Consider the following 26810-nt stretch of genomic DNA (forward strand, 5'->3'; position numbering starts at 1 on the left):
GGGGGCCCAGGATTCTACAAAGCCGGGTTTTAGTAGGAATCCACGAACACCCTGAAGAGAAGCCATAACTATCCAGAGCTAATGCAGAGTGGTGGTTAAAAGCTCAAACTCTGAAACAAGACTACATGATTCTGAATTTCACTTTGTTATGACTAAGTAAGTTAACTTTGCTGGGCCTCAGATCCCTCACCTGTAAAATGGATATGATAATACAACAGTGGGATTAATGTAAAGACAAAATGATTGTAGGCACAGTTTTGCCGGAAGAGTGTCTAGCACATCGTAACTGTTAGTATTTTTATCATTGCCATCATTTTGTCATGCCAACTGTGACAAGAGCTTGGGGCTGGCATGCATTGGGACTAGGTCCTTTTCTAGTTTGGGAGAGTGTTCAGCTGTGATTCCACAATAAACTACTTTTTTTCTTTGTTTCTAATTGGTAACTTCTTCCATTGTGGGATAATATGTGAAAACAACTTAAAAATCTCAAACGTTCTATATCTGTTATATCATAACAGAGTGAGCCTAGTCCTACCTGTCCTGGCATTTTTGTGCCTCAGGTTTGCAGAGGGTAATACATTAAAAATACTTCCAAAATAATGGCACGCCGTGTAGATTTAAATTACAGTAATATTGTTTTACAGCTATTAGTGACTCTTAGTTTTTTAAAAATTAAAACAGAATTATTTTTCTTTCCTGTAAATTTCTATACATATCAAAGGCCACATGGACTCATTGTTTTTAGAGTGGAAGTTTAATTTAGGGATTCAAAAAATATACTGCAGGTTCATTCAAACACACACACACACACAGTTCTTGCCTCTTTATTTGAAGACAAAAAAGAACAAGGTAGAGCTGCCCAGGCCTGACAGGTTTTTGTAGCTCCTTTGGCGCTCTGCACACAGGAGGCCCACACTTACAGCAGGTCCAGCTCAGTCTGTTACAGCATCGCCACTGAGCCTGCTAGGGGCTGGGGGCTCTGGGGGGGGGGGGTGCCTGGGCCACAGTGCGTCCATGCCTGTGTGGGTCACTCAGGTCCCTGCTTCTCCTCCCTGTTGCTTTCTTCTGGCTCTTGTCGCTATCTTTCCCTTATATGGTTTGATTGATAAAGATAAAAACGAGGAAGGGAATTGAAATTCTTACACTTTTACTGCTTCTTAACACAGAAAAGGAAATTAGTTGGCTGAGAAAGATAGAACTCTTGGCTATAATTCACTTATTGGAGATAGCTTCAGATTTTATTTACTCATGAACAGATCATCAAAATTCAGCTGGTATTTAGAAGGGTAGAAAAATTACATGCGGTATTTGTGATTTGGGATATGGATGTATGTTCAAAATGACTTGTGTTCTAAATATATTACATATTCAAGGAATTTCTTTTATGGAGATTATATACATATTCTGTTTCATATATTTTTGCAATGCTGTATGTTAGAGTGAAGACAGGTCATTACTTGTCAGCAGAAATAAAATATGAATATCATATACATGAATGGTACATTTTACACATTTTTAATAATTGTGAAAAAAATTTTAGACTACCCATAAAGATAGCTTGAAGAGTAAAAATCCTTCTTACTGGGAGTTATTTTAGGACACAGAACTGTTTAGTTAATTCCTATAGAAGCTTCAGCTGATTTAAATGGAAATAAAAGCTTCACAATTTCAACAGCTGACACCCGAAATTTTTCCATTTATAATTAAATATCCATCTATTTGTCAATATTCTTCAGACATTTATGTGTTATCTCTAAACAGATTCCTATTTACGTGATAATAATGCAAACTGGCCTTTAACCATCACTCGGAAACAAAGTAGGATCCCTTTCCGTTAGTAAATATTTCTTGGCTTGGTAATCATACAGCAAATATATCAGGTGAACAGTCTTTATTCCTGTAATTTGCTTTTGGTTGCTTGGGGTGTTTGTTTGTTTGTTTGTTTGATTTTTTTGGCACTGTTAGGTTGTTTATTGCTTACTATGATATACCCGTGAGCATCACTTACTTTGCCTTTAAACCTTGTAATAACTTACGCAACTCTGTTACTTGGATCTGTTTATTAACTTTCCATGACATTTTACTGCTCATTAGAATGCTTAAGTTATAAAGATAAAAGAAAAAAAAAGACTTTTAAAAGGAGAGTGTCAAGAGGACTGAACAAGAAATGAGGAGCCCTGGGCCCTGTCCAAGCCCTTGGCCCTCTTCTTTTTGCTCATTTGTAAAATGAGGTTGAATTCATTTAAGCTTTAAATATGTGATGCCAGAGGCAAGAGGGTGGAAGCTGATGGAAAAATTGCACAGAAAGAGAAAGGAACAGGTGTAAAGAAGTGATACAAAAAGATTTACAAAGAAAAAGTAATAAAAATGAAGAGAGAGTGGAATGGAGGGATCCGACTCCCAATAATGTGAAAACACAAGATCAGAAAAAGTTAAAAATCTGTTCAACCTTTATTGTCTAGAAGAGGTGATTACACCATGTCTAACCAAAGACAATAAAGGCCAAGGGAAGAATTGCAGTTAAAGAGTTTCTCACTTTTATTTCCAGAAACCTGGGGTCACAGATACTCTTCCCCAGTGTTCCAATGGGTACAATATGCAAAAGTTTGGCAGATGATTATAAAAAGGACTTACAGAAATGTGCAATAGCATCTAAGACCCTCGAAAAGTAACAAAACTGAAATCAAAATGCCCTACCACTCAATAATGTCAACGTTCATTAAACACCCGTTGTGTGCTAGGTACTGTGGATACATGGAAACCTGCCTCTCCCTCTAGTCCAGCAGAAGAGCTCTTGATTCTGTAGTCTTAATGGGAACAGCAAGTCTTAAATGAGCTTGCGTCCCTGCGGTAGCTGCTGCAACCGAGGGTAACGTACATGGCCCAGTAGGACTCTTCATGGACAAGCATGACTCTAGACCAGCACTTCCAACAGCACTTTCTGCCATGCTGGAAAAGGTCTTTGTTGGTGACATCCAGTGGCTGTGTGTGGTGAGTGAGCACTTGAAATGTGGCAACTGTGACTGAGGGACTGAATATTTAACTTTATTTAATTTGAATTAAGCTTAACTCAGATAACCACATAATACTATCGGCGACCGCATTGGACAGGACCATTCTAGACATGTTAAAAATAGCTACAAGCAATAAGTAACACTTACCAACAAGATATAAATAATATTATCATTTATTAAGTGACTACCACAGAATTAGGAATTATGCTTAATAGTAACTACCTCTCATCCTCACCGTAAGGATAACCTCGTTTAACAAAGGAAACTGAGGCTCTAAGAGAGGAATTACTTTATGTCCTCACAACAAATTATGAGAGCTGGAATCTGAAAGAGTTGGTCTGGCTCCAGAGCTGGATAATTTCTACTATCCTGTCGAATCTACTTCTGTATTATCTGAAGACTGTCTCTTTTAAGTACCTCTTACCCCACGTTATGGATCAGCTATCAACATACCGTTAACTTCATCACATAGAATGATTACAGGTCCATTTTAACTCTTCTAGATGTGGAGGAATTACTGCCCCGTGCCATTCTTTTCTCTTATTGTGACCCATGGCCTTCAAACAATATTGTAACAGTTGGTTGCCTAAGTAGTGTGAGCACATGCCTAGGTCTGCAAACATCAGGGGCGCACTATAAACTCTTGACGTTTCAGTATCTAACTATTACACTTCAGAATATTTGTGCAATTTCCTAAGGTCTGAGCTACTAAGTGAGCCTCACTAGCATTTGGGAATCTGAGGCGTGTTTCTTCTTTGCTAGTTTTCACTCACTATGAAGCATATAACAACTATCTTTAAGGGTCTGAAGGTCTCGATCACAATGTTTTCGTTATTCTGAACAGAGTCTCTTTGGAAATTATATGTTCAGATGGTACTTGCAGAATCCCAAAGGGGTGGGATCATTATGGAGTGTTAGAGGTGTGCTGTGTGAGCCAGGGCCTGTCACCCAACCCCGTTTGCTTGTACTGCGCTTGCTATGTGATCTGTAGCCACTGCACTTCACCTCTGCAGGGCTGAGCTTCCCACTTCAGGAAGCAAGTCCCTGGAACGTATATTGGTTTCGCTCTTAACATGCCTTATCACATTTTCTTTTCTTGAGAGGCAATTATGAGACCCTGCAAGAACATTTTTCTACAAACTATGGCCAGATAAAGCCTTGTATTTGATAATTATAAGTACCCTTTATTTTTTGCCTTTAAGAGCAAGGAATTGTTGTTTTTTTTTCCCCCCAATGGAAATAACGCAGACTTTGAATACCCATTTAAATCCTTTCTTTACCACTTGTTAAATTTTTTAAAGATTTTATTTATTTATTTTTAGAGAGAGGAGATGGGAGAGACAAAGAGGGGGAGAGAAACATCTGTGTGAGAGAGAAACATCAATCAGTTGCCTCTCGTACATGGGGACCTGGCCCACAACCCAGGCATGTGCCCCGACTGGGAATGGAACAGGTGACCTTTTGCTTTGTGAGATGACATCCAACCAACTGAGCCACACCAGAGCACCACTTGTTAAATTTGTAACGTGGAAAAGTTGCCTAACTTTCCTGTGTCACATGAGTCCACATAATAAAAACAATAACAACATAACGTTAATACTATTGTCTGAGGTTTTGTTCATGCTTGATATGTGCCAATTATATTCTAGTTGCTTTAAACACATTATATCATTTAATTCTTACAAGAAATCTGCATAGCAGGTACCATCATCCCCCGTTTTATAGGTAGGAATCTTGAGGCCAAAGAGGTTAAGGCCACAAGCCCACTGTTGTCTAGATGATAAATGGCGGAGCTGGCACTCAGATCCAGGCCAGTATAGCCCTCTAAAATAGTAATGACACTATTAATAGTATCCATCTTGTATGATCAATAAGGAGATTAGAAATAATATACAGGGTAGGGCAAAAGTAGGTTTATAGTTGTTCATAAGAAAAACGATACAATAATTAATAAATAATAATACAAAAATAAACTCTGTGTTTTGGGTACTCCCAACCATAAACCTGCTTTTGCTCCACCCTGGATGTGGTTCTCTTAGCACAAAAGCTGTTTTATAAAAGACCCTAAACAAGTGGTAACTATTTTATTTTTTAAATCTCTATAAGTGAAAATGATAAGCTAAGACAGATAAAAATGAAAACATCAAGAGGAAAAAGTACAATATGCATTCTACTCTCTAGATTTTTATTTATTTATTTATTTATTGCTCAGTTTTCTTCTTTTCTAGTAGGCAGAGGTTCTAGTTAAAAGAATGTATCGTATTATTATTTCGTTGATGACCGCACAAAGGGTAACCAGGACCATTGCACTGAGCAGCAGTGCACAAGAGTGATACTTCTTCAGTTACAACAACAATTAAATGTGAAATGAACAGATTTCTTATTTTTATCAGTTCAGGATTTAATGTTATCTAGAGAGCTTTGCTAAACTCAGAATGTTTACATGTGTGGTTTTGTTTTAAATCAAGATTGTAAGAGAAAAGACAGGGTGTTTACTTTGAATATTGCCTCTACTTTGCTGTTAGTTTTCCGTGAAGCTTTTATTCAACAGATAGTATACTAAAAAGCTGCCGCCTGTGAGCCTTTCCCAAGTTGCCTCATTTCCAATTTTGCCACAAAAGGTTCTCACGTCTTTGTGGGAGGACTCGGGGTGCCAAATGTCACCTTGACCTGAGCTCCCTCACCAGAGAAAAACCAAGTGTAGATTTTCATTTTCCTTTTACCTTCCTCATGTTTCATTGGTGGGTCACTTAAATACCTGGAACTAGAGTTTTTATCAGTTTCATTGAACTGATATTTTGATGTTAATCATTAAAAGTCATTCTAACTATTCAAAGATGTCTGGCATGTTTGTTATTATTTGTTAATAAAAACCTATCATACTTAACAAATATATAAGTCGTTTTTCTATTAATCTAGAATAGTAATAATTAAAATTAAATGATGTGAGTCTTTCTTACTGAATTTAGTATCTTTATTAAATACCTTATAGAAACCTATATTCTGAAGTTTTTTGAAATTGGCAAAATAATTAACTGAACTAAAAGTAATGGATCCACTCACTGGTCATCTAGGTTATTAAAGATTAAAACATTAAGGATAATTGAAGTGCGAACATTATGACCACTCTGTTTTCATAAACATCATCGTATATCTCCACCTCCATTTTAAAGAAAATAACTTTTAAATAGCAGGAAATAAAGAGCAGTTGATAGCTGTATAGCTTGGTCAAGTTGTCTATCTTTAGCAGTTGCTTTGACCATTTCTTTATTAAAATGTGGGGGTGAGGGTGTTGAACCAAGTAAATTGTTTGATTTCTTCTACTTTCAAAAGTATAATAGTCTTATGTGATGTTTATTTATATAAACATATATATAGAACACTTAGCTTAAAGATAACTTTTGCAGTGACAGAGATGAAGTATGGAAATCACATTATACCTGACCTTTAAATTACAATACAAAGAAAATGTATAAAACACGCAGAAATAGCTTTTTTTTTTAAGCTACTAAATAATGGTCCATTTCTTGTTAACAAAGACTTCCATCTTGTCTAAAGAGTCTTCATTTGGCTACAACACTAGAGAAAAACAAGTGGATAATAAAAGATTTCCTAAGAACTGTTTTAATGCTGTAGATATTCTTTTTCATGAGCTTGATCATAATTCATATTCAAAGTGACTTCCTTATACATTAGCAAAATTACCAAAATCTGTCCTTATTTTACAAAAGAAATAACAAATAATTCTACCCAAATTTGGGCCGGGGCGGGGTGATAGCCTTTGTAGGAGTCATCCAATGATGTTGGTATAACAACACACATGTTTAAGCATAATGTAGAATATGTAATTTAAAATTAAACTATTATCCTAAAATGATTTATTTCAGTTGTGTTAAAATGCAAAATGATTTATTAATGAGTCAACTTATTTTCAATTTTATAGTAAATAGAATTGATTTCTGATATTTGGGATAACACATAGTATACTTAGCTTATATGAACCCTGACTGGCCAGATAGCTGTCAGGCTAATAGTCTATAGATGTATTACAGTCATATTATGTTCATTCTGTCCTTAGATTGGAGATGACCTAATTTTCAATTTCTCCTTTTCTAGAAAGTAATGTTTTCTTTCATCTTTTTAACCTACTCTCAAGACCTTCTCCAAATATATTTAGGAGTATTTATGAAACTGTTAGTAGTATAGTTCTCAAGAAAATACTGGGGTTTGCTTCACAAAACTTAGAGTATTGATTTGTGTGGGGATTCATGGCTTAAGTTTTATTCTTTACCCCTTAAATATGCTTGAAAACATTTTTTTTCCTTTATTGTAAGCCATTTGAAAATAGAAGCTAGTAGCTATTTATGCATTTAAAATATAAAGAATATTTAAAAACAAAATGAAATATAGCCCATTAAATATAGGGCTTATATACCTCCATAACTTAGAAAAATATCCTTGTTTTCTAAAGTGCACATGGGTTTTCTGGGGTCTTTTTTGTTTTGTTGAATCTCCAGGACCTCCTGACTTTCAAGGGCACCGTGGGGCACATGTAGCTTTTATTTGATGTATGTATGTGTATGCATATTTTCCCACATCTGTCTCTGTGGGCCTATCCTTTGTGAAATCCTAAACCTCGTATTAATGCTTAGTTTGTGATTCATGGTGTTCTGAGAGCAATTATATAATTTTTCTTTGGGTGTTTATTTGATGTGCACTATTAAAAAATGGGAGTTTTTTCCCCTCACTCCTTTGGTAACCCTTCCGTTGCCTTTTTATTGGTGAATTTCTCTTTCTTTTACTGTGACCTGTGAATATCACTGTAGGCTCACTGCCAATTCTGTGAGCCACTGCCGGCTTCAAAATGGAGGCAGGAAGGTATCCATTTTCATCAAGAGGATGACAGTGTTTCAGCCTCTCCGACCATCTGGACAGAGGAACTTCTGGAGCAAAAGAGAATGGGAATTTAAAAAAATGATATTTAGTAAAAAAAAAAAAGGCAAGGCAAAACCAATTAAAGTTAAACTATACCTTATGAATTTATGCTTTTCCAGTATGCTGTCATCTTTAAGGGAAGCATAAACAAGAAAATACACCGCTTATTTTTATAAAGACCCATTTCCCCAAGTCTCATGAGTATTAGTAAACAAATGTAAGTAAATTAAGGTTTTGGCACAGTTTACTGCACACACAAATATAGTAAGAACTGTAAAGGAGGGCTACTCCCCCCTTCTTGTATACACATGGATTGTTGGTGGTCTGTGGCGATCCGGGCTTTCTGTGGCCTTTCTCATGCATCTCTGCAAAAAGTTGGCACTATGGGAATTTAATATTCCAGGATATATTTGTCACTTTCCATGGTCTGAATAGTGCATTTGCTCTCTCTCTCTCTCTCTCTCTCTGTCTCTCTCTCTCTCTCAAAAGTGAAGTTTCTAATTGAAAGGCAGAGTAAAAGAGAGAAGCTTTGTAAGTTACATAAATGTCTAACCACAATGCTGTACACATAAAACTAATAAAATGAATGTCAACTGTAATTGAAAAATTTTTTAAATTAAAAAGGAGAGGCTTGATGCATGTCCTTCTGTTTTTACCTTTCATGTGCTCTTGTGCCATCTAGGCTTTTTTTTGAGGATGTTTAAATTCCCAGGACCACCCTACCCTGTCTATATTATGTACCATTTATAACTAGACATAGTCCGCAGTATTCTTGCCTGTGACTTAAAAATATTACACCCCATTTCCCATTCACAAAAATATGATAAACATTCTGGTGTGTTTTTTTTTTTTTTTTTTTGTGTGTGTGTGTGTGTGTTTCTGAGAGGGACAGTGTTTCTAGGCTTTCATCAGGCTTAGGATGTGCATGGTAGAAATTTAGCATTTTGTGTCTGCTTCTTATAAAGTAATGGACCTTGAGATACTTTGGTCGATGCAGCCAGCAAAATTAAATTGCCTCTCCGTCCTCAGGTTTATGCTCCATCAGCAAGCACTGCCGACTACAACAGGGACTCGCCAGGCTACCCTTCCTCGAAACCAGCAGCCAGCACTTTCCCTAGCTCCTTCTTCATGCAAGGTAAGCTGCCACCTTCCCTAATGGGAAATCCACAGGACAGAGTCTTCCTGCTCCCTTTCATGTCATATCTGGGACAAATGACTGCTGTGAACTGAAACCCAAGGAATAGAATACTAGGCAAGGATAGATATGTTGAAGGCTGTCCTCTTAGGATTGCGTTAATTACAAATATATTCATTAATTAAAGCTTTACTAAGACATTTTTAAATGAAAGCCCCCTGAACAACAATGAGTTAAAATTAGACTGGTTTGCTTTATAAGAACTAATGCTTCTTGGACGATGGTCTGCCATGATGATTTCAGCATATTCTTACTCTAAGAAAAACATATATGTGTATATGTTTTAAAGTGTTTTGGCTCAGTGTATATTTTGAGCACCCTGGATTTAGCCGTGTGGGAACAACTTGTCATTATGAATAACTATATAAAAATTTTAGCCACTTATTATAGGGAAGAACAAGAGCCTCATTTGTGGAGAAGAAGTGCCCTATCCAAAGTCTGGAATATTATTCCATTACCCAACAAAAGCGCTATCCCACCGTGCTAACTGATGTGAGGGAAAAGACCCAGTTTTTGCCCCAAATATAGAAAATTACAGCTTCATAGTGGATAAAGTATATGTATTCTCCTAACTGACCAGCATATTTGATTAAATGCATGTGGAGGTGCGGGCTGTGAGCTTACAGTCTTGCCGCTGGTTGCATGGCCCCTTTCTACTGCTTGAAATAAAGACCTGAAGGTGGTTGAAATGACAGCAGCTGCTATAAGAACAGAGAGTTTGGAGGATGCAGCTGAGGCTCCATCCCTGATGTGTCTGCGACACTTACTGTCAAAATGTAAGGATCATTTACCTAGTTCATACGCTGGAAGGTGGACATGGAATTGACCAAGACGCCCTGTATGCAGAACTTGAACTCTTTCTGCCTGGGTGGGAAAACCTTAAGTGCGCCCTTTGCAAAGCGCCAGGGGATGTCCTTCCTGGCACTGCTGTAGGAACGGCCATGTCGTGGGACAGGGAGTGTACGCAGGGCAGTAGGGACCCGGGGAGCGGCCTGCTGTCTCGCTTAGGTTACAGCGGACTCACTCAAAACCATTCTGATTAAAATGGATTTATTTTCTTTCCCTTCAGAGGGTTAGCTCTTTAGGTTATTACCTCATATGTGAAATTCCATGGAAAATCTATAAAACTGAATCGAATGAGTCCCTCAGGAACAGAGGGAATTTGTTCCACACATAATGGAGCTCGTGTGCACAGGGACCCTTTATCTTTGTGACCTGTCCTAGGTGTAACTCAGAGGAGCCCACCAGGGTATGTCACTTGGGTGTGTTCTGTGCCATTAGAAAAGGCTTATCCTCTTCAGCACCAGCTCCCGCTTTGGCGACCAGTCAGAGAAACTGCTACTGTTGCTAGTAGAGAGTGTGAACTCAAGAATTTGTCACTCAAAGCAGATTTTCATTGATAAACTTTACAAAAGGGTAGATTTCTTCTGTCTGCCTTCAAGAAGGTGGCTTACTTAAATTGCACGCACTACACAGGAGGTCAGTAGATTAAAACAATAGGTTCTTCTCCCTACAGACCACGTTTTCATTTCTGCATATGAATACCCAAAATGCAAAAAAAAAAATTGAGTTGACATTTATGATGAGCACAATTAATTTGCACATGTCTACTTCTATTCTTTTAAAACAACACTATGCCAAGATCATAGGATGTGATAAATATTAATTTACTGGGAAAAGCATAATTTATGTAAAATATGTATTTTTATAAGTCTTCACTGAGTTGAGTGTTCTGTGTTAACAAACCCTAAATATATTTCCATATAGTGCCTCACGTTGTCAAAATGTTTCAAAAGACACCTGTTCAGTGATATATATTCTCAATTTATTTGTCATATATGTCATCTATTTGCAATGTTGGTGGTCTTGAACTTCATACTTGAATTTAAGGTGGTATCTAAACCTCCTCAAACTCAGGGCTAAATCTAAATTAGATGGATAATAACTTTGTGAAAGTCTTAGGTGTTCACATTATGATCCCAGAAACAGTGCATCCTGATCCCGTTTCACATCAGCTTCCTTCAGCAAGGGGTACATGGTGCCCCCGGGAAGTCAGGCCTTAAAGAAACACGTGCAGTTCAGGGGAAAGAGGCTCAGAGAGTGTCAGCGGCATATTTTAAACCTACTACTGTGTGGCCTCTTTTATTTTTAACTTTAATTTCCACCTTCTGTTTACAACTCTTAAATTATCAAAATCATAGACATGATTTTGCCTGCATTGTTTTTTAAGAAATCTATAGATTATTCCTCCCTGCCCTGGGATTATTTCAGTTTTCTGAATTCTAACTTATGAGTTTAAAAATCTCAGGGGGAAAAAAAAAAGCCCCATGAAACATAGTGTCAGATTTAACTTGCCTATTGCCTAAATTCTCAAAAGACCTTTATTAAATAAAATGCATGATGAAAATAATCTTATTTTCACGAAACACTGTGTGCTATAGAGTTAACACCCAGCTGGTGGCCTGTGGTCTATCTGGCACTCGGTAATTTGTGTTCAGCTATTGACAGAAGGTAAAAAGTGAAGGAGCCCAGCAGTCCCATAGGTCCTTCCCCCCATCCACGTCCCCTTAATTGGAGAAACCAAAAGCCAGTAGTAACAGTATCTCATAGTAACTTCCAGGCCAACGAGCCCAGAGAATGAAAAGAATCTGATCTGCAGGAGTGTTTTAAATCTGATATTAATGAAAGATTGACTTGATATTAAAAGATACTTTAAATAATTTTCATATTATTTAATCCACTTTTAAACTCATAAGTAGTTGTATAAAATCCAGAGACTCTCGAAATTGACTGTAGCATAACATGCACCTTAGGATATGTGTGTACTCTTTGAATTGCTCCTGCAGACTTGAGATAGCTATAAAACTATATACCAAAAAAAAAAAAAATCTAAAAAAGAAACCAACTCAGAATGATATATGAGACTCCGCCTCCCTGTGCCTTAATGTAATTTCACCTTTAATTCTGTCTACTGCATATGTTCCTAAGATGAAATTCAATCCTTTAAATATATGTTCTTTTTCATTATTACTTATTTCTATATCTGCTTTCTAAACTTGTAGACATGCCAACTGTATAATGTCTCAGGCATTTTGTTTTCACCCCAAAATTTAGGAACAGTTTAACTTTTTAGTTATTTTCACAGAAAAAAAGGATTAGAGTGCTTCTAAGAAATGTTTCCTTTAACATTAGATACCCTGCTGACTTGACATAATCCTATGTAACAATGTGTTCTGGTTTTCTCTTACAGTTGAATTTTTACTGAGAGCACTTTCCTATGTTAAGTATTTATATTATATTTGTTTGGCAATGTGGAGTCATTTGGGAGAAAATAACGCTGACTGCCTCCTGATGTAACCAGCTGACCAACACAAAGCTGAATGCACAAGAGACAGTCATGTTCAAGTCTATGAGAAAACTCTGTTCTGCAAGGCGAGGCTGAATGCCTCAGAAAAGCCCTCGTTTTCTTTGCCCTTTACAGATGGCCATCACAGCAGTGACCCTTGGAGCTCCTCCAGTGGGATGAATCAGCCTGGCTACGGAGGGATGTTGGGCAACTCTTCTCATATTCCACAGTCTAGCAGCTACTGTAGCCTGCATCCACACGAACGTTTGGTAAGGCGGGTCAGCATGGCAGTGGCGATAGGACAGCTAGTTTATTGAGCCTCTCATCCCCTGTCTTCCCGTGCATATATTCAAGGGCTCGGCAAATGGATGCAAAATTGGTCCACACCCATGATTCTTACAGTTGTATTGTTTTGTGAGCAAAGACGTAACTGAATCAGATCTTTTTAAGTCCTTCGGGATTCTTCGATATTGTTCTTCTGTTAACCGTGTTTTGTTCTGTGCTTCCTTGGTCACAGTGCCAGCTTCCTTTGTTACATAAATACACGCTGCTCTGGGGTTGCAGAATTCAGCAATGGTTGTTCCTTATTTTTATTCATCTATTTCTTTGCTGCTGTCTGTCGTTTGAAGGATCTGCTGCAGGGGGCAGAGTGACCGTCAGTACGAGGTGACACATCACTCAGGGCCATTTCCATTTCCCCTTGACTGGCTTCTGTCACTGGAAACAGCTTTGCCTGGTGCCACACTGGGAGGAAAGAGGTCATTTTTCTCTACACTTCCATCAGCAACAGCAACCATGGGATTTCTGTGTAGAGCAGATGCCAAGTTTTCCGCATGTTAGCTTTAATTCCAGACGCCCCCATCTCCCACTAATACTCTGTTTTGCCTCACTCCACCTCCAGCTGAAAACTGCTATAGAATGTTACCCTTTTTTCTTTTTTTCACTGGCTTCCACTCTGCCCATGACCTACACTCATCCATTGTAGTTTTGCTCCTTGTCCCTGGGGAAGCAACTCACCTGATACTGTTCTAGCCTTAAGAACAACGAGAGCCAGGAAGCCACTTGTGAATTGAATTCTGTCATTAAACAGAAGAAAGAGCACTTCTAGAACTTCTAGATCACGAGTTAGGTTTGGGATGCTGATGACATAGGACTGAGTTCCTTGTGCAATAACATAGCTTTAAAAATGTGTGGACATCTGATCCTCCAAATGGAAAAGGGCATGATAAGCCCACTTACAATTAATGGTATGTATGTCATTCCTTCTCATCTTTTAAGTTTACCCTTTTTTCTGTTACCCAGATCCATGTTTCTGTGTGCTGATATAGGATATAGCATGTTCTAGATTTCTGTGGTCTTTCCTCTCTTGCTCAAGCATGAGAGATACAGAAAGGATGACTTAATTCCTAATCATAACAACCCAAAACATCCCAGAAGTTAAGATTTCTGAAATCCTTGAAAAATACCTGCTTATTTAGTCCAGTGACAGAGACACTATGTGGTCGGCTAACGTGGCTGTGAATGAGAGACAAATGATGGAGAGGGAATTGGCCTTTTTCTGTCATCTCATAAGCTTGAGTGTGTAAATCACAAACTATCTCAAATTTCAGCACATTTCCAGTAAATAGCAGATGATTTACTTTCAAATTTCCTCTTCTCCCACCTCCTTCTTGGAGGTATTAGAGTGAAAACTTAAAGAAATGTCACTATTATTATACTAGAATTTCTTCTTGGCTAACATTTTTTATTTCTCCATCATCATTTTCCACTTCTCTAAGGAACTCATGATCAACTCTATGTGTATCCTCTGAGCAAGGAAAGTTTTTGATTACACATGAAAGATTCTGGCTCTTACTGATACGCTGGACTTTCAGTCCTTTTAAGTGTTGTCTATCTGACACTTATTTTTTTTCTCTGTTTCTTTTTTCTTTCCCTATCATGTTCTAGAATTTTTATTTAGGTGGGTTGTTTTTATCCCTTATTCACTGCACGAGGAAGGTCTCTTTAAAACATGCTCAAATGCACAAAACTTTATAAATGAAACCAACATATTTCAAAGAAGTTTTGCTGAGCCCAAACAGTGTTGTCAACCAAGAAGAAAGATCATCTGGAAGGAGTAACCCAGTAAATTGCATGAGATGCTATATTTGTAATGTTTCTTATCCATCACGAAATGCAGAGCTTTCCTTCTGTAGATGACCACTTAGCAGATCTTAGAGATTAGGGGTTTTAGTTTTTTAAAAGGCTAAATGAGGTAGGTCTCTGACAGTGTATCCTAATGAATTTTCTCACTGGTAGGAAAAGAGTTGAATTATTATATCAAGTAATCATTGTAATTTCAGTAACCATTTGGAAATATTTTGAAGTGACATTTAAAAATCTGACACTGATGGAGAATAATTTGAGTAATATTAGAAAGTTAGTGGCTTTTCCCTTGGAAATAATGGTAGTTCCTAACAGTGGTCACCTGTAGCTTTTGGCCAGTGCCATACAGGACAAAGAAACAGTTTGAGAAAAAGAAAAGAGCTCTCCTTGTATTATTTTGGGTATAATATGGCTAAATTCATATTGTCTCTACAGGTAAAAATTTTTAGAAACATTGTCAGCTTCCCTTTATACCATGTTATAATAGAAGGTGTAATTATAAAGCTTAAAATCCATACATTTCAGTGGCAAGTGGCAAGTCACCAGTTTTGATTCTCCAGATTCCCTTTACAGTTTCAGCCTCTACAACAAAATCCCACAACTAATCACTGCTATGTCATGAGTGTACTCTCAGAAGAATGTAGTTTGTGGCTAAGCTTTGGAATGGTGTCGTAGAAGATTTAAGTTTGGAATGACTTGGCAGAGTTGTTTTTAGAAATAGGATGGAGTCCTTGCTGTCTGGCGTGGTGCAGGCAGGCCTATTTTTTGCACTGCAGAGTTAAGGTCCTAGGAGTCTTTAATTTTAATATAAAGGAAGTTCTGTTGTCTTTTTTTTTTTTTTTGTAACATAAACTCTTATCCCAGTAATTATCAACTGGGTCTGATTTTGGCACTGAGGGAACATTTGGAAATGTCTGGGAGTAGCGGTGACTGGAATCTAATATATAGAGGCCAGGGATGCTGGGAAAAATGCCACTGTGCGCAGGAGAGCCTTCCTCAGTAAAGGATTACCTGGCATGAAAGATCAGTAGGTTGTGAAACCCTCCCTTAACCTAAAGCCTGATTTTATTCTAAATATGTGCTACCAGTTATTATAGTTTCTAATCATTGAATTATCAACCCATAAGCTAATAATAACATCACTAAGATTAGAAACATTTTCAACATTCTGTCAAAGACACTCCAAATACACATCATTGGCTATTAAAGGTAAAAATAAATAAATGTGAGGCCATAACACTATATCATCCTTCCCCTCTCTCTTTGTAGTAAACAGAGCAGACAGTATATAGCTGGAGTGAGAGAGACTAAAGGGACCTCTTATATTTGATCCCTGAATACTCTAAAAGAGACAGTTTTCACGTATCACTAATATTCTCTATGGTGTATTTATTATGACTTTGAGTGACAGTAGTTTTCAAGATACTTTTTCTCATAAAATAATCTCATTAATTGCTTTCAGCAGCATCTCCTTTTCTATGAGTCTCCAAAAAATAACTGACTTAGGTGAATTGTATTGGTTTCCCCATCTGTGAGAAATAACTTTACTTTTTAGTCTTAAGAACTCATTATTAACCCTCTGTCAAATTCCAAATTCTGCCCATTTTATACCAAGTTTAAGGGATTTAAAAATTCTCACTGATATAATAATGTCTTTCGTGTGTCATTCTGTAATTATTAATACTTATTTAAATAGTTTTTCTAAGTTTTCCTCTGTTTGATTTTTGCATAGCTGGGACTGATTTATAAAGTTTCTCAATTCTTCAGAAACTCAGCCTGAAACAGAACTGAAACCATCTCTTTTTCTTTTAGTTTTCTTTTTCTTTATCCTGCTTCTCTTCATCTACTTTATTATAGTCTTTGGCTCTTGAGAAGAAATAGCTTTTCTAAGTTGGGTGTTCTGTGGCTTGTTCAGGGTTTCAGATTAGCAGTACTATGGAATGGTCCCACTCTCATTCTTTGGAAGAAATTTCATGGACTGCTTGGGGTATTCTGTAAGTAGCAAATAGAAATGAACTTAGCAGGTGGCCTGAGGAATTTTTTGATCAAGCAAAGAGGTCCACGAAATTTTAAAAATTTGAAAGGCATTCTTGATAATTTGGAAAGGTTTAAAGGCAGAATGTCAACTTTTTCACTGAAGTTAACTTTTCATTTGGACTGTTCTCAGTGCGCAGAAGTAATATTTTCAAAGGCATGGCAATGGCAGACTTGGCTCTGAGATATAGTCTTGTTTTCTAGAATTTTTAGTTACCTCTCAAATAACTAGTATTTCAATCCACTCTTTTATTAAATGCTGGTGGATAACCAGTTGTTCATTGAGTATATGGGATAATTATGTGTTTAGCACACAGCAGGAAGTTGTGGGGTGCAGAGGTAAAAGTCCTTTTCCCTCCCTTTCATGAGTTTACAGTATAGGTGGAAATGCATTTGAAAGAGCAAAGAAAGGCAGCATATAGTTATGAAATGGCACAGTGCAGAATGTAAGTTAAGGAGGGGTTCAGAGAAGAGACCTTGGAAGAGTTGGGAGGAGTAAAGAATCATCAAGGAGGAGGTAGAAACTAACATGGGTCTCTCAAAATGAAACAAAATACCAAGACACCTGGATTTTAAGCACCTCTGCCTATGAGCATCATATCCAATCTCAATTTTATTTTGAACAATATTAGCAGACTATCCGGTAATCATATACTAAAGAACCATAGCCCATTAATAGAACACATATAAGGAAAAAGTCTGTTCTGGCATAAATGTTTTCCTTTACATTGTAACACATTCAGATGCCTATTAGAGCAACTTTTTAAACTACTTACTATCTTGAATGGGAAAATAGCTCGATGTTTCTCTGTAAATGTAAATGACTATGACCCTCCTAGAGATCTCATCTCCAAGCAGATGGAGGAGCACCTAATTTGTCAACCTTACAGGCACTGATATGTAAGGAAAGCAGCTTATTTGGACAACTGGTATAATAATCGAACTCAAAGCCAAGCCTTAAAACCAAATGATTCTGTAAAGATAATCTTCTTTCACAGCCAGTGATACGGTAGATTGCTAGTGCAGAGGACATATAAAGTAAGAAATCAAATAATTATTCTCAGTTCATTTGTTCTGGTTTAATTCAGTATAATCATTGAGTTAAGGCTTTACATATTGATACTTTGGAGACATACTCATATTTAATCTCTAGCCCATTTTAAGTTTTTATTTATCATTTTGTTCTTGCTGGGGTTCAGAATGATGGTCAAGTTTGGCAGGAAAACAGAGCCGAGACTGCTTATTCTTTGCCACTTAGTGTCCAGAAGGTCAGGATGAAGTGCAGCGTAAACCCTGTGGTTTAGGATGTTGTTTTATTCATTAAATCATAGAATTTTTCTCACTTGATCAATAGGCCATACAAAAAAAAATAATAATGTTAATTCTCTTTTATGCTGCTGAAGTCAGGGAGATGCTTTTAAGCAGTAATTTTAGATTTAAAGATTGCAATCATTTCTCATTGCCCTACATTGCCATTATATTCCCCTACATTTGATGCAATGCCAAGCCAACTGTGTGTCTTTTTATTTTGTTATTTGAAAAATGAAAGCTCTCTGCTCTAAGCAAGAGGTATTCTTGGATATTTTGAGATTCTCAAGGCTTTCTCCACTGCAGAATGAAGAGTTTTGAGAGAAGTATTATAAAACTAACCCACTAAATATTTTATGGTCAAAAACGTTCTCCTTTTTCTGCTTCTTGCTGCAGAGCTATCCATCACACTCCTCAGCAGACATCAATTCCAGTCTTCCTCCAATGTCCACTTTCCACCGTAGTGGTACCAACCACTACAGCACCTCTTCCTGTACGCCTCCTGCCAACGGGACAGACAGTATAATGGGTGAGTCTTGGAAATGCCAATTCCGATGCCAACACTCAATGTCAGGATTAATAATGAAAGACCTCTTTTTCTCCCCTCGTAGTGGAAGAGCAGTCAGGCAATGAATATTTGTCATATAGCGGATTGAACAAACAAATGAACCAAACAGAAATAGTCATCAGCTTGACCATAATCACATTTCTTTCCACAAGAAACTGAAATTGGCTACTTTGTCTATTGAAATTAGATTGGACAAGGGTTTAAATACACTAAAACCACCATGCTTCTCATATCTCGAACGGCAAGCAAATTGAACTTTGTTAAGACAAACCATTGAACTCTCATGAGATTACGGGCACAATAGCTCCTGGTAGCAGTTATTGACCACTTCCCAAATTCAGTCACTGTGCTTATAGCCATGACACACCACAGTCCTGTGAAGATGGGCGCGTGTGAAATACACAGGTGACCAGTAGTAACTCAATGAGCTTCCCCATCAGAGGGGAAGATGCATCTGTTCCCTCACAGGAGAGGCGATGGCTGGGCATCAGCAGGCCAGAAGTTATTTGCTGTCTTTCTCAAGTAAATTTACTGAACAAGTGAAGGCCCAAGCAGCATGCTGCTGCCGAAGAACTGAGCTAGACGGCTCGCCCACCACCCTCTCCCTCGCAGGGAGAACTAGCAGGGTGTCTAGCTGCCCAGGGAAGAAAGAGTTAAGTTTAGGGAGGAGGTGAGAGCACCCCCTTCGGAACTGGCCTTTGCCAACCATCGTTGTCATTCAGCAGTACAGCCTGATGCTCCAGTGTCCTGTTAAAATCTCAGACTTCGCTGATTGCCAGCACCTTGGTTCTAGCCCAAACCTATACTTTGCTGGCCTTAAGGGGACTTGCAGTGAGTGGGTCACTGATGAGAACTCTCTGTGTATTTTAGAGAGAAAAATGTGTGACAGAATCATTATCTCTAGTTTGTAGAACTTGGGGAAGTAGTATGAATCACTTATGTGGGAGAGTTTTTCATAAAAAAGAGATGTATTTTGAAATGTTACAGATATAACCCTGCCTAAATAATGCACTCCCTGTTTTATTCAATAATATATTTCGCACTTGAGATGAGCCAGCTAGCAGCTCTCCGCTATCATGTCTTATTAAGAGGACAATTTAGGAGTTTCCATTTTTGTGACTTTTTATAACAAAGCTTCTACAAATATGTTGCATCAGTTTGACCTTGGAGGGCAGTGGACAGAGGTCACATGGGGGAAGTTTTGTAGCTTTCAGTGCAGTTTTGGCAGATTTGAAAAACAAGAAGAAAGAAGTGCAGAACTGAAAGAGTGAGAAAAGCATATTTCACTTCAGTGTGGTTTGGCAAATGGAAAGCCCCTTTCTGCAGTCATGAGGTCTAGTTATGAAGAAGGGTGACCGGCCATTCATCCTCTTACATGGCAGATTTCCTGTCTGCTTGTGGTTTGACTGATTTTCTTTTTTGGGAAGGTATAAAGGTGGAGCAAAAGCTTGAGTTCAGGAAAACATACTTAGGCACTGTTTGAAAAAAAAGTTTTGTTAGTTGATTTGCAAAACAGTCTTCCTGGGAAACAGGCACTAGACTTGGGAAGAAAGAGATTATGGGATGGTGTAATGGTCCTCCATGAGCTGTGGTTAGCATAGCTGTGAAGTCAGTGGGAATGGGATTTGCTTCAGTTAAGCTGGTTGGCTCCACATCAGCTAACAGACGAGCAGGAATGTCTGCGCTGCTACATTTGGCCTGAACAGGGTAGCTGTAGTGCTAAAGATGGACTTACCTTGTTACAGACCAGAGGCCCCTATTTAAGTGGAGGGTGGGTTTAGATAATAATACAGAAGCTATAATTTTAAAAGGGAAAAGTGTGAGTTTCGGGAACCCAGAAAAGGAATTTTTTAGGAAAAACATTATTACATAAATTATTCCATAATCACGGGTGTAGTTGTCAAAATCTAGAATGCAAGGAAGCTTTATAATCTTTTTAGGAAGTAAGTAGACATGGTAATTCAGCTTTTTGGAAGAACAGACCTTTATTAACTTGCATAAATACAGTTATTACTTTAGGATTACTCTCTTAAAATATCTTCTCCTTTAAAATATGTCCTCCAATCCCTTCAATTAAAATGCAGAGAAAAATTTAGATATGATAACAAGCTTTAGTGCTGCACAGTATCCGAGTGGCTCAAGATTCTTCACACCTTAATTCTTAGGCTGTGGCTTAATTTTCAGAGTGTGGTAGAAATCAGGGACGGCAGCATGTCTGTATAAGAAGAGGAGGTTTCTTCTCTGTTAACTAATACTGCCCTAAAAAACAGTATGGATTAATAGGATACATCTGTAGACTTTTGAAAATATTTGGCATATACTCACTCACTCTGAAATGCAGGAAGTAAAGAAATATTACATTGCCTGTATTGCAAAGAACAAACAGAGCTAATCAAATAATTGGTAAATAGGGAACACATAGCCTGACACATGTTTGAGATTACACACATGATTCTGTAGAAAACGGTCATAAGCAATACTAATGCCCTGAGAATGGGGTTCAAGTGCTAACACATGGACATCATATTTTTCAAGTTTCCTTGGTGTGAAGTTGCAGTACAGTCTCTTCATAAACAACATTCATGTTGCAGGAAGCTGCTTTTTCAGTTCAAAAGATCATTGTCCCATTCCGGTTTCATGTTATAATGTGTCTTCCTGTTGGTCAGCAATTGCCCTGAGTAGGTCACAGGAAAAGAAAACACGTGTGGAGCGAGATGTGAGCTCTAGGGCCCTCGGAAGGTAACTTCTCTGGACCAGGCTCCTTTCTCTCTGGCTCTGTTCTCTGCATCTCAGAGATGGAAGATGCGCACTGAGGTCTGGGATGGCTTGTGTTTGGTTTGGAGGAATGACCATTGTTTCTTGTTCGTTTTGTTGGTTTTGGTTTTTGTTTTTATTTTTTTACTTCGCCCTTTAATTACCAATATCACTTTTTGAGATTTTGAGAAACATTTAAGAAGGATAAAACTTACTCAGATTATATTAATGGAATTTTTTTAATGACACATTCATGGATGTATTTTTGAAACAATTGTAGAGTTTACTTTTTACACACAATTCATTACTTTCCTCTGAAGCCTTGCCAGCAAACTCTGGAGATTACACTAGACATTTCTGATTTAGAGAGCTCTTTTAAGCACCCTGGACTCACGTGAATATAATGCATGGGACACAGCATGGATTCATAGCAGTTCAACTGACAGAGCACCCAGTTAAGGAGAGAAGCTAAATCTGGGGGCTTCAGGATTACCGGTATCAGAGCCCTTCAAACTTTATTCCTAAAATCCTTCCAACATTATACCGCTTGGTGTAACTCAGCAGCAGTAGAGTCCAGCGGCTACATGAATAACCTTGCTTACAGAAAGGGAACGGTAGTAAGTTATTAGATACCAGCTATAGAGAAAAGAAATGTCTAGAGGATAGTAGCCATATGCATTTGTCTTATACCTATTTCTTTCCTACCTGCAGTATGCAATAGTCCTTCCCGATCAAAAGCACTGAGAGGGTGCCTGCCTTGCGCAGTCCCCCGAGACGGAGCAAGGAAGAGAGTGCTTCCGCTCCCCACTGGGAGATAGCACCCACAGACATTCCCAGGGCGTGACCTCTCCTGGTCTGGGCTATAATACAGCTAGCATAATGACTATAGAAACTATTATCGTTTTATTGGTCTTTAACTGGCCTGCTTTCTAATACATGGCATTTCTCATGTTTTTAACCTCAAACCAGTGTTGAAGAAACAGACTACCGAGATAGATGTAATATAACATATGCTAAAGATTACGCTGGAATATCTGTCTGGTTCATGAATTAATCTGGCTTACAGCTTTCACTTCTAATGACATGTTTGTATACATGAGGCACTTGAGTGTGGGGCTTTCCTAGCAGAAACATGTCCATTTTCCTTTGCGGACTTGGTTTCACAGTGATTTTATTATGAGAGTAGTCACATAAGATTCACGTTATCTTTTACAAGAATCTTGAGCCCTCAAACGCAGTTGGGTGATGGACGGGCACAGAGCATAAGAGGATGTGAATTTTATCCAGCAGTGTCATGGCATCGTGGTTACAGAGACCACTGGCAGAAAGCAGTAGATTGGTTTGATTTAAGTCTTCTAGTCCATTTCCTGCACGTGGTCATGGGGCCCAGCTCTTCGGGTGAATTCCTGGAAACCTTGTTACATTGTAGCCTATATTTGAGTTTTAATTCTAAAAAAGCAGGAGCGCTGGAGATGGCTCCTTTTGTCATCTTTGTAGAACTCATGGCATTGATACACTGCTTCCGGTAGTTTACTAACATTGAATAAAATGTCACGGCAGTTGTCTTCTTCCATGCAGATACGCTGTAATGACACTTCTCTTTCCTTTTGTATCTCCATGGTGTTCCCCGCCTGAGTTCATGGGTGTGCAATAAATGGGGCAATGTATTTTCCAAATCCTGATTTCAGTAGTTGATCCCCAGGTACCACTCACCCTGGTGTTCTGATGAGGGTGTGTTCTAATGGGAATCACCATTTCCCCAAAGCTGAGCTTGAGTCCAGGGGTGGGCTGACCTGCAGCCCAACACACCAAACCCTTTGTTTCTGCTCCAGCCTCTGGCCAGCAGCAGCACCTGCGCTCAGGCCATCCAAGCAGTGCTTGGGGGGGCGGGCAGTGGCGAATCCTCCTACAAAATTACAGTTCCTCTTCATCGCTGCTCATCTTCCGCTCAGATTTATTTTACAGCCTTGCTTAGAGACTGGTTAGTTTTTCTCTGGAGCAAGAGAAATTGATTAGCGTTAAAATAACTTAAGAAATCCATCAATCCAGTCTTCACCAAGTACGGGCAATAGTTTTTATCTTTATTCTGTTATATGGGCACTTGGGTAATTGCTAGTGATAGGAGTTGACCAAAAGAAACGGGCTTAGAATAGTAGCCAAGTCCTGTTACATTAATGCCACCAAGGTGGATTTACAAACACAAAGTTTAATTCGAAGCGTGTTTTGCTAAACATGACCTGTTACGCAATATAAAAGAAAATGTACCTTTGAGAATTAATAATATATTCACTTTCTGATTATTTATGCCCTTTGACATATCAGTCACACAAATAAAAAGAGAACCCTTTAACAGAAGGACCCATGTAGCTTAACATATTGAGGGACTCTTGAAAATGTGTCTTCCCCCCCAACGTTTCCTGGAACAGAACAAAAGGCATTCCGAGCAAAAGGGCAAACTGGCCCCAGTAAACTGCTCTGAAATGTAAGCCCTTGGGTTTGACTCCCCAGCTGCTGCAAGGTAGAATAGCTTCCCGTTAAAAACAGTCTGTTTCTAAGAGTGGCTCCCATGATAACATTTTAGGGTTTTGAATCATTTTCATGACAGCATGAGGTAAGAAGTTGATTCTGTTTTTTTTAATTCTATTTCCTAATCCTAATATCTCCCTCTATATAGCAGGCATTTAATACAGAGTTTAGTGTGAAAGCAATCATATCTTGTTTCTTGTAAAGTGTGCTATATTTAACAAACTTTTTAAATGTTTCTGAAATATTGGTATTTGTTTTCAATTCCGTCTCTTTGGTTTCATGAAAAAAAAGTTTAAAACACTTATTATCTTCATTTTAAAGGTATTCAAAGGAAGAATTAATCTTTTGAAAGACACTACCTGCAAATTTTATCTGTAATTGAAACAATATCTTGTCCTATTTGAGTTTCAGTTCCTTTTTAGATAATATAATGTTTCCATTGTGGCTATGAACCTTACATCACGCAGATCTGTGTTCTAATCAAGCAGATATCACAAATTGTTTTGACTCATGCATCTAACTTTTAGATATATATTATAATGTTACTTCTACAAAAATTTGTATATAAAATTGCTCCAAAATACTATGGTAATAAAAGCTGAAGAAATATTCGTGCTTTCTGTGTTTTCAAAATCTTTATTATTTTTTCTTCAGAATTGTCTTTATTTTTTAAAAAAAACCTCTTTAATGCAACAATTATAATTTTGACACCAGATAAATTTTCATTTATCTCTTCTACTAAGTGTTTCTAATACTCTTGACATCTGAGTTGCTGCTCCCAGCTCTCAGAACCTCATTTCAAAGAATTTGCTTCTGCATATAATCCTTAGCCTAATAACCAATACAGAGACAAGCCTTTTAATTTAAAATTTCAAAATTACAAATTATAGCTTCACTCTGTCTAGGACAGTGTCAGTTTCTCCATAATAATATATATTTAATATGAGTTCGTGATACGGAAAAGAATGTGGTGTCCGAAGGTGATTCTGTTCTTTGTTTTACCATGTACTAGTATTCTTTCTATTTTAGTCATAACACATGAATACGGGTATGGGTTTTGCTAACCAAGTGAAACACCCATCAAAAGATTATCTAACTGACATACCCAACATACAAATATATAAAAATAGCAAGCATAGTTTTACTGTGCTAAGCAGAGGTCAAGAGAGGGAAATTATAACCCAGAGAAGCGGAGACTTTGACCACTTGAGGTCTGACCTCTCCTCCACTTGATGGATCTGGAAGTTGAGGACACATTTGCCAGAAAGGCTGCTCTCTCAGGTCATGAATAGGGCTGTGACTTTTTTTTTTTTTAATTTTTTTGTGTAATAAAGTTTTGCTTGGATTAATCAGTGGCTTCAAGAGTTTTTTTCTCTTATTTCACAAAATACTGAAAAATATCCTCCCCTGGAGTTTAATGGGTTTTATTTCAATACTTTGCCAGTATGCTAATGGTGAGGCCCTGATAAATGTAACATACCATGTGGAGGCATTGTATTGATACTGAAGACCTCAAAAGAACACTGGCTGTACTATTTTATAAAGACAATTTTACCTTCAGAAGATACCTACTAAATAGAGCTGGCTTTGAATTATACTAGAGTCTGTGTCTTTTTATTAATAGTACTCTTTGTTCATCTATTTTGTAGATAAGAATATCAGTGTTTTAAGATGAAGAGATAGCATCATGATCATGTAAACTGATTTTATCTCCAGAATTTGAGACCGTATTGACTTTTAGTAGCATAACAGTTCAGTTTTTTAAAATTTGACTTAAATATGTGGACAATACATTATTTAAAGTATTAAAAATATTTTCTCTCCTAGCTAGGCCTGTTACAGATTTTTTTGCTTTGTTTACTGTGGAACTCTCAATAGTACCTCTTTTTGTGATGTATCATTTTTTTATTTAAAAGGTGTAAATTATGCATGAGGAGAATTCAATTGGCTATCTAAAATATTTTTAAAAGTCCAACTTTGCGAACTTCGGAGACCTGAAAGTACTGTATACTTATCAGCAATGAGCTATCATTCCCCACTAACTACTCATAAGTAAAGCGGAAGGTAATAGCAACTAAAACACTTCATCTTTAAACCAAGGTGTCAGGTTTATATTTTATCTGTAAAAAATGTAACATGAATATATTTGACATCTACCTCAGCAAACAAATTAATGCTAATTAAAGATTAATGTGTCATAATTAGCATTAAAAATGCAATTAAATTGTGAGTAAATGGACCAGGAATAGAAAATGGTTAGACGTCTCACTGCCTGGTTTTTGACATTCTGCCTTTTGTGTTTGCAGCAAATAGAGGAAGCGGGGCAGCAGGCAGCTCCCAGACTGGAGATGCCCTGGGGAAAGCACTTGCTTCGGTGAGGAAATATTGACTTTGGACTTCATATGTAGCATTGTATTAGAAGGCTGAACTTTAATCAGATGTGGACATTTGGAATTTTAGAAAATGAATGGCAAATAGCTTTGATTTTGGAAATGCTAGCTTTCTTGCATAATTTTTTCAGTGCCTGGCACCATGGTCTCTTCCATCTTGTCTCTTCCCAGTGGTGCAAAGTGCTACTCAATTATGGATTCGCGGATATTCTCATGGCCGTTGGGTGTACAGATTTTCTACCTTGAGTTCTTATTTTTCTTTAAAGTCATATGGGCACTCGACCCACTGAGACTGAGCTTTGCAAGGGGCAACTCTAACACGCTTTGGAAAAGGCATTAAAAAAACAAAAGACCATATTTGACACCCGGGGACTCACCTTTTCTGCTTTGACTGCCCACTGCCAAGAGGCTAGACTGGACCATGTCCTGCATAGTCCCTGGTGACAAATGACACACCTTCTTTGTGTGAGGGAGTATTCGTGGTGTTGTCTTCAAAAGCTAAACATGGTCTTTGCAAATGAAGTGGAGATTCATTCATTGCTCGAACCTTTCTTCAGTTGTTTTCATCCTAACCATCAGGAGCATTAACTATGTT

At 37.8% G+C, this 26810-nt stretch overlaps 1 protein-coding gene across 9 annotated transcripts in view; it reads left to right on the forward strand.

Moving 5' to 3' along the window:
• TCF4 (transcription factor 4) overlaps positions 1-26810 on the forward strand; it is a 333046-nt gene that overhangs the window by 274376 nt on the left and 31860 nt on the right. For all 9 annotated transcript variants that reach the window (XM_090285469.1, XM_090285468.1, XM_090285471.1 and 6 more), the window contains 4 exons: positions 8979-9084; positions 12626-12759; positions 18374-18506; positions 26132-26199. In XM_090285469.1, the coding sequence (XP_090141595.1) occupies positions 8979-9084; positions 12626-12759; positions 18374-18506; positions 26132-26199 (441 nt within the window). The remainder of the gene's footprint in view (positions 1-8978; positions 9085-12625; positions 12760-18373; positions 18507-26131; positions 26200-26810) is intronic.

The sequence above is a fragment of the Furipterus horrens genome, unplaced genomic scaffold (genome assembly GCF_987537825.1).
Source record: "Furipterus horrens unplaced genomic scaffold, mFurHor1.1.pri manual_scaffold_8, whole genome shotgun sequence".
In the NCBI taxonomy this organism is placed as follows: Eukaryota; Metazoa; Chordata; class Mammalia; order Chiroptera; family Furipteridae; genus Furipterus; species Furipterus horrens.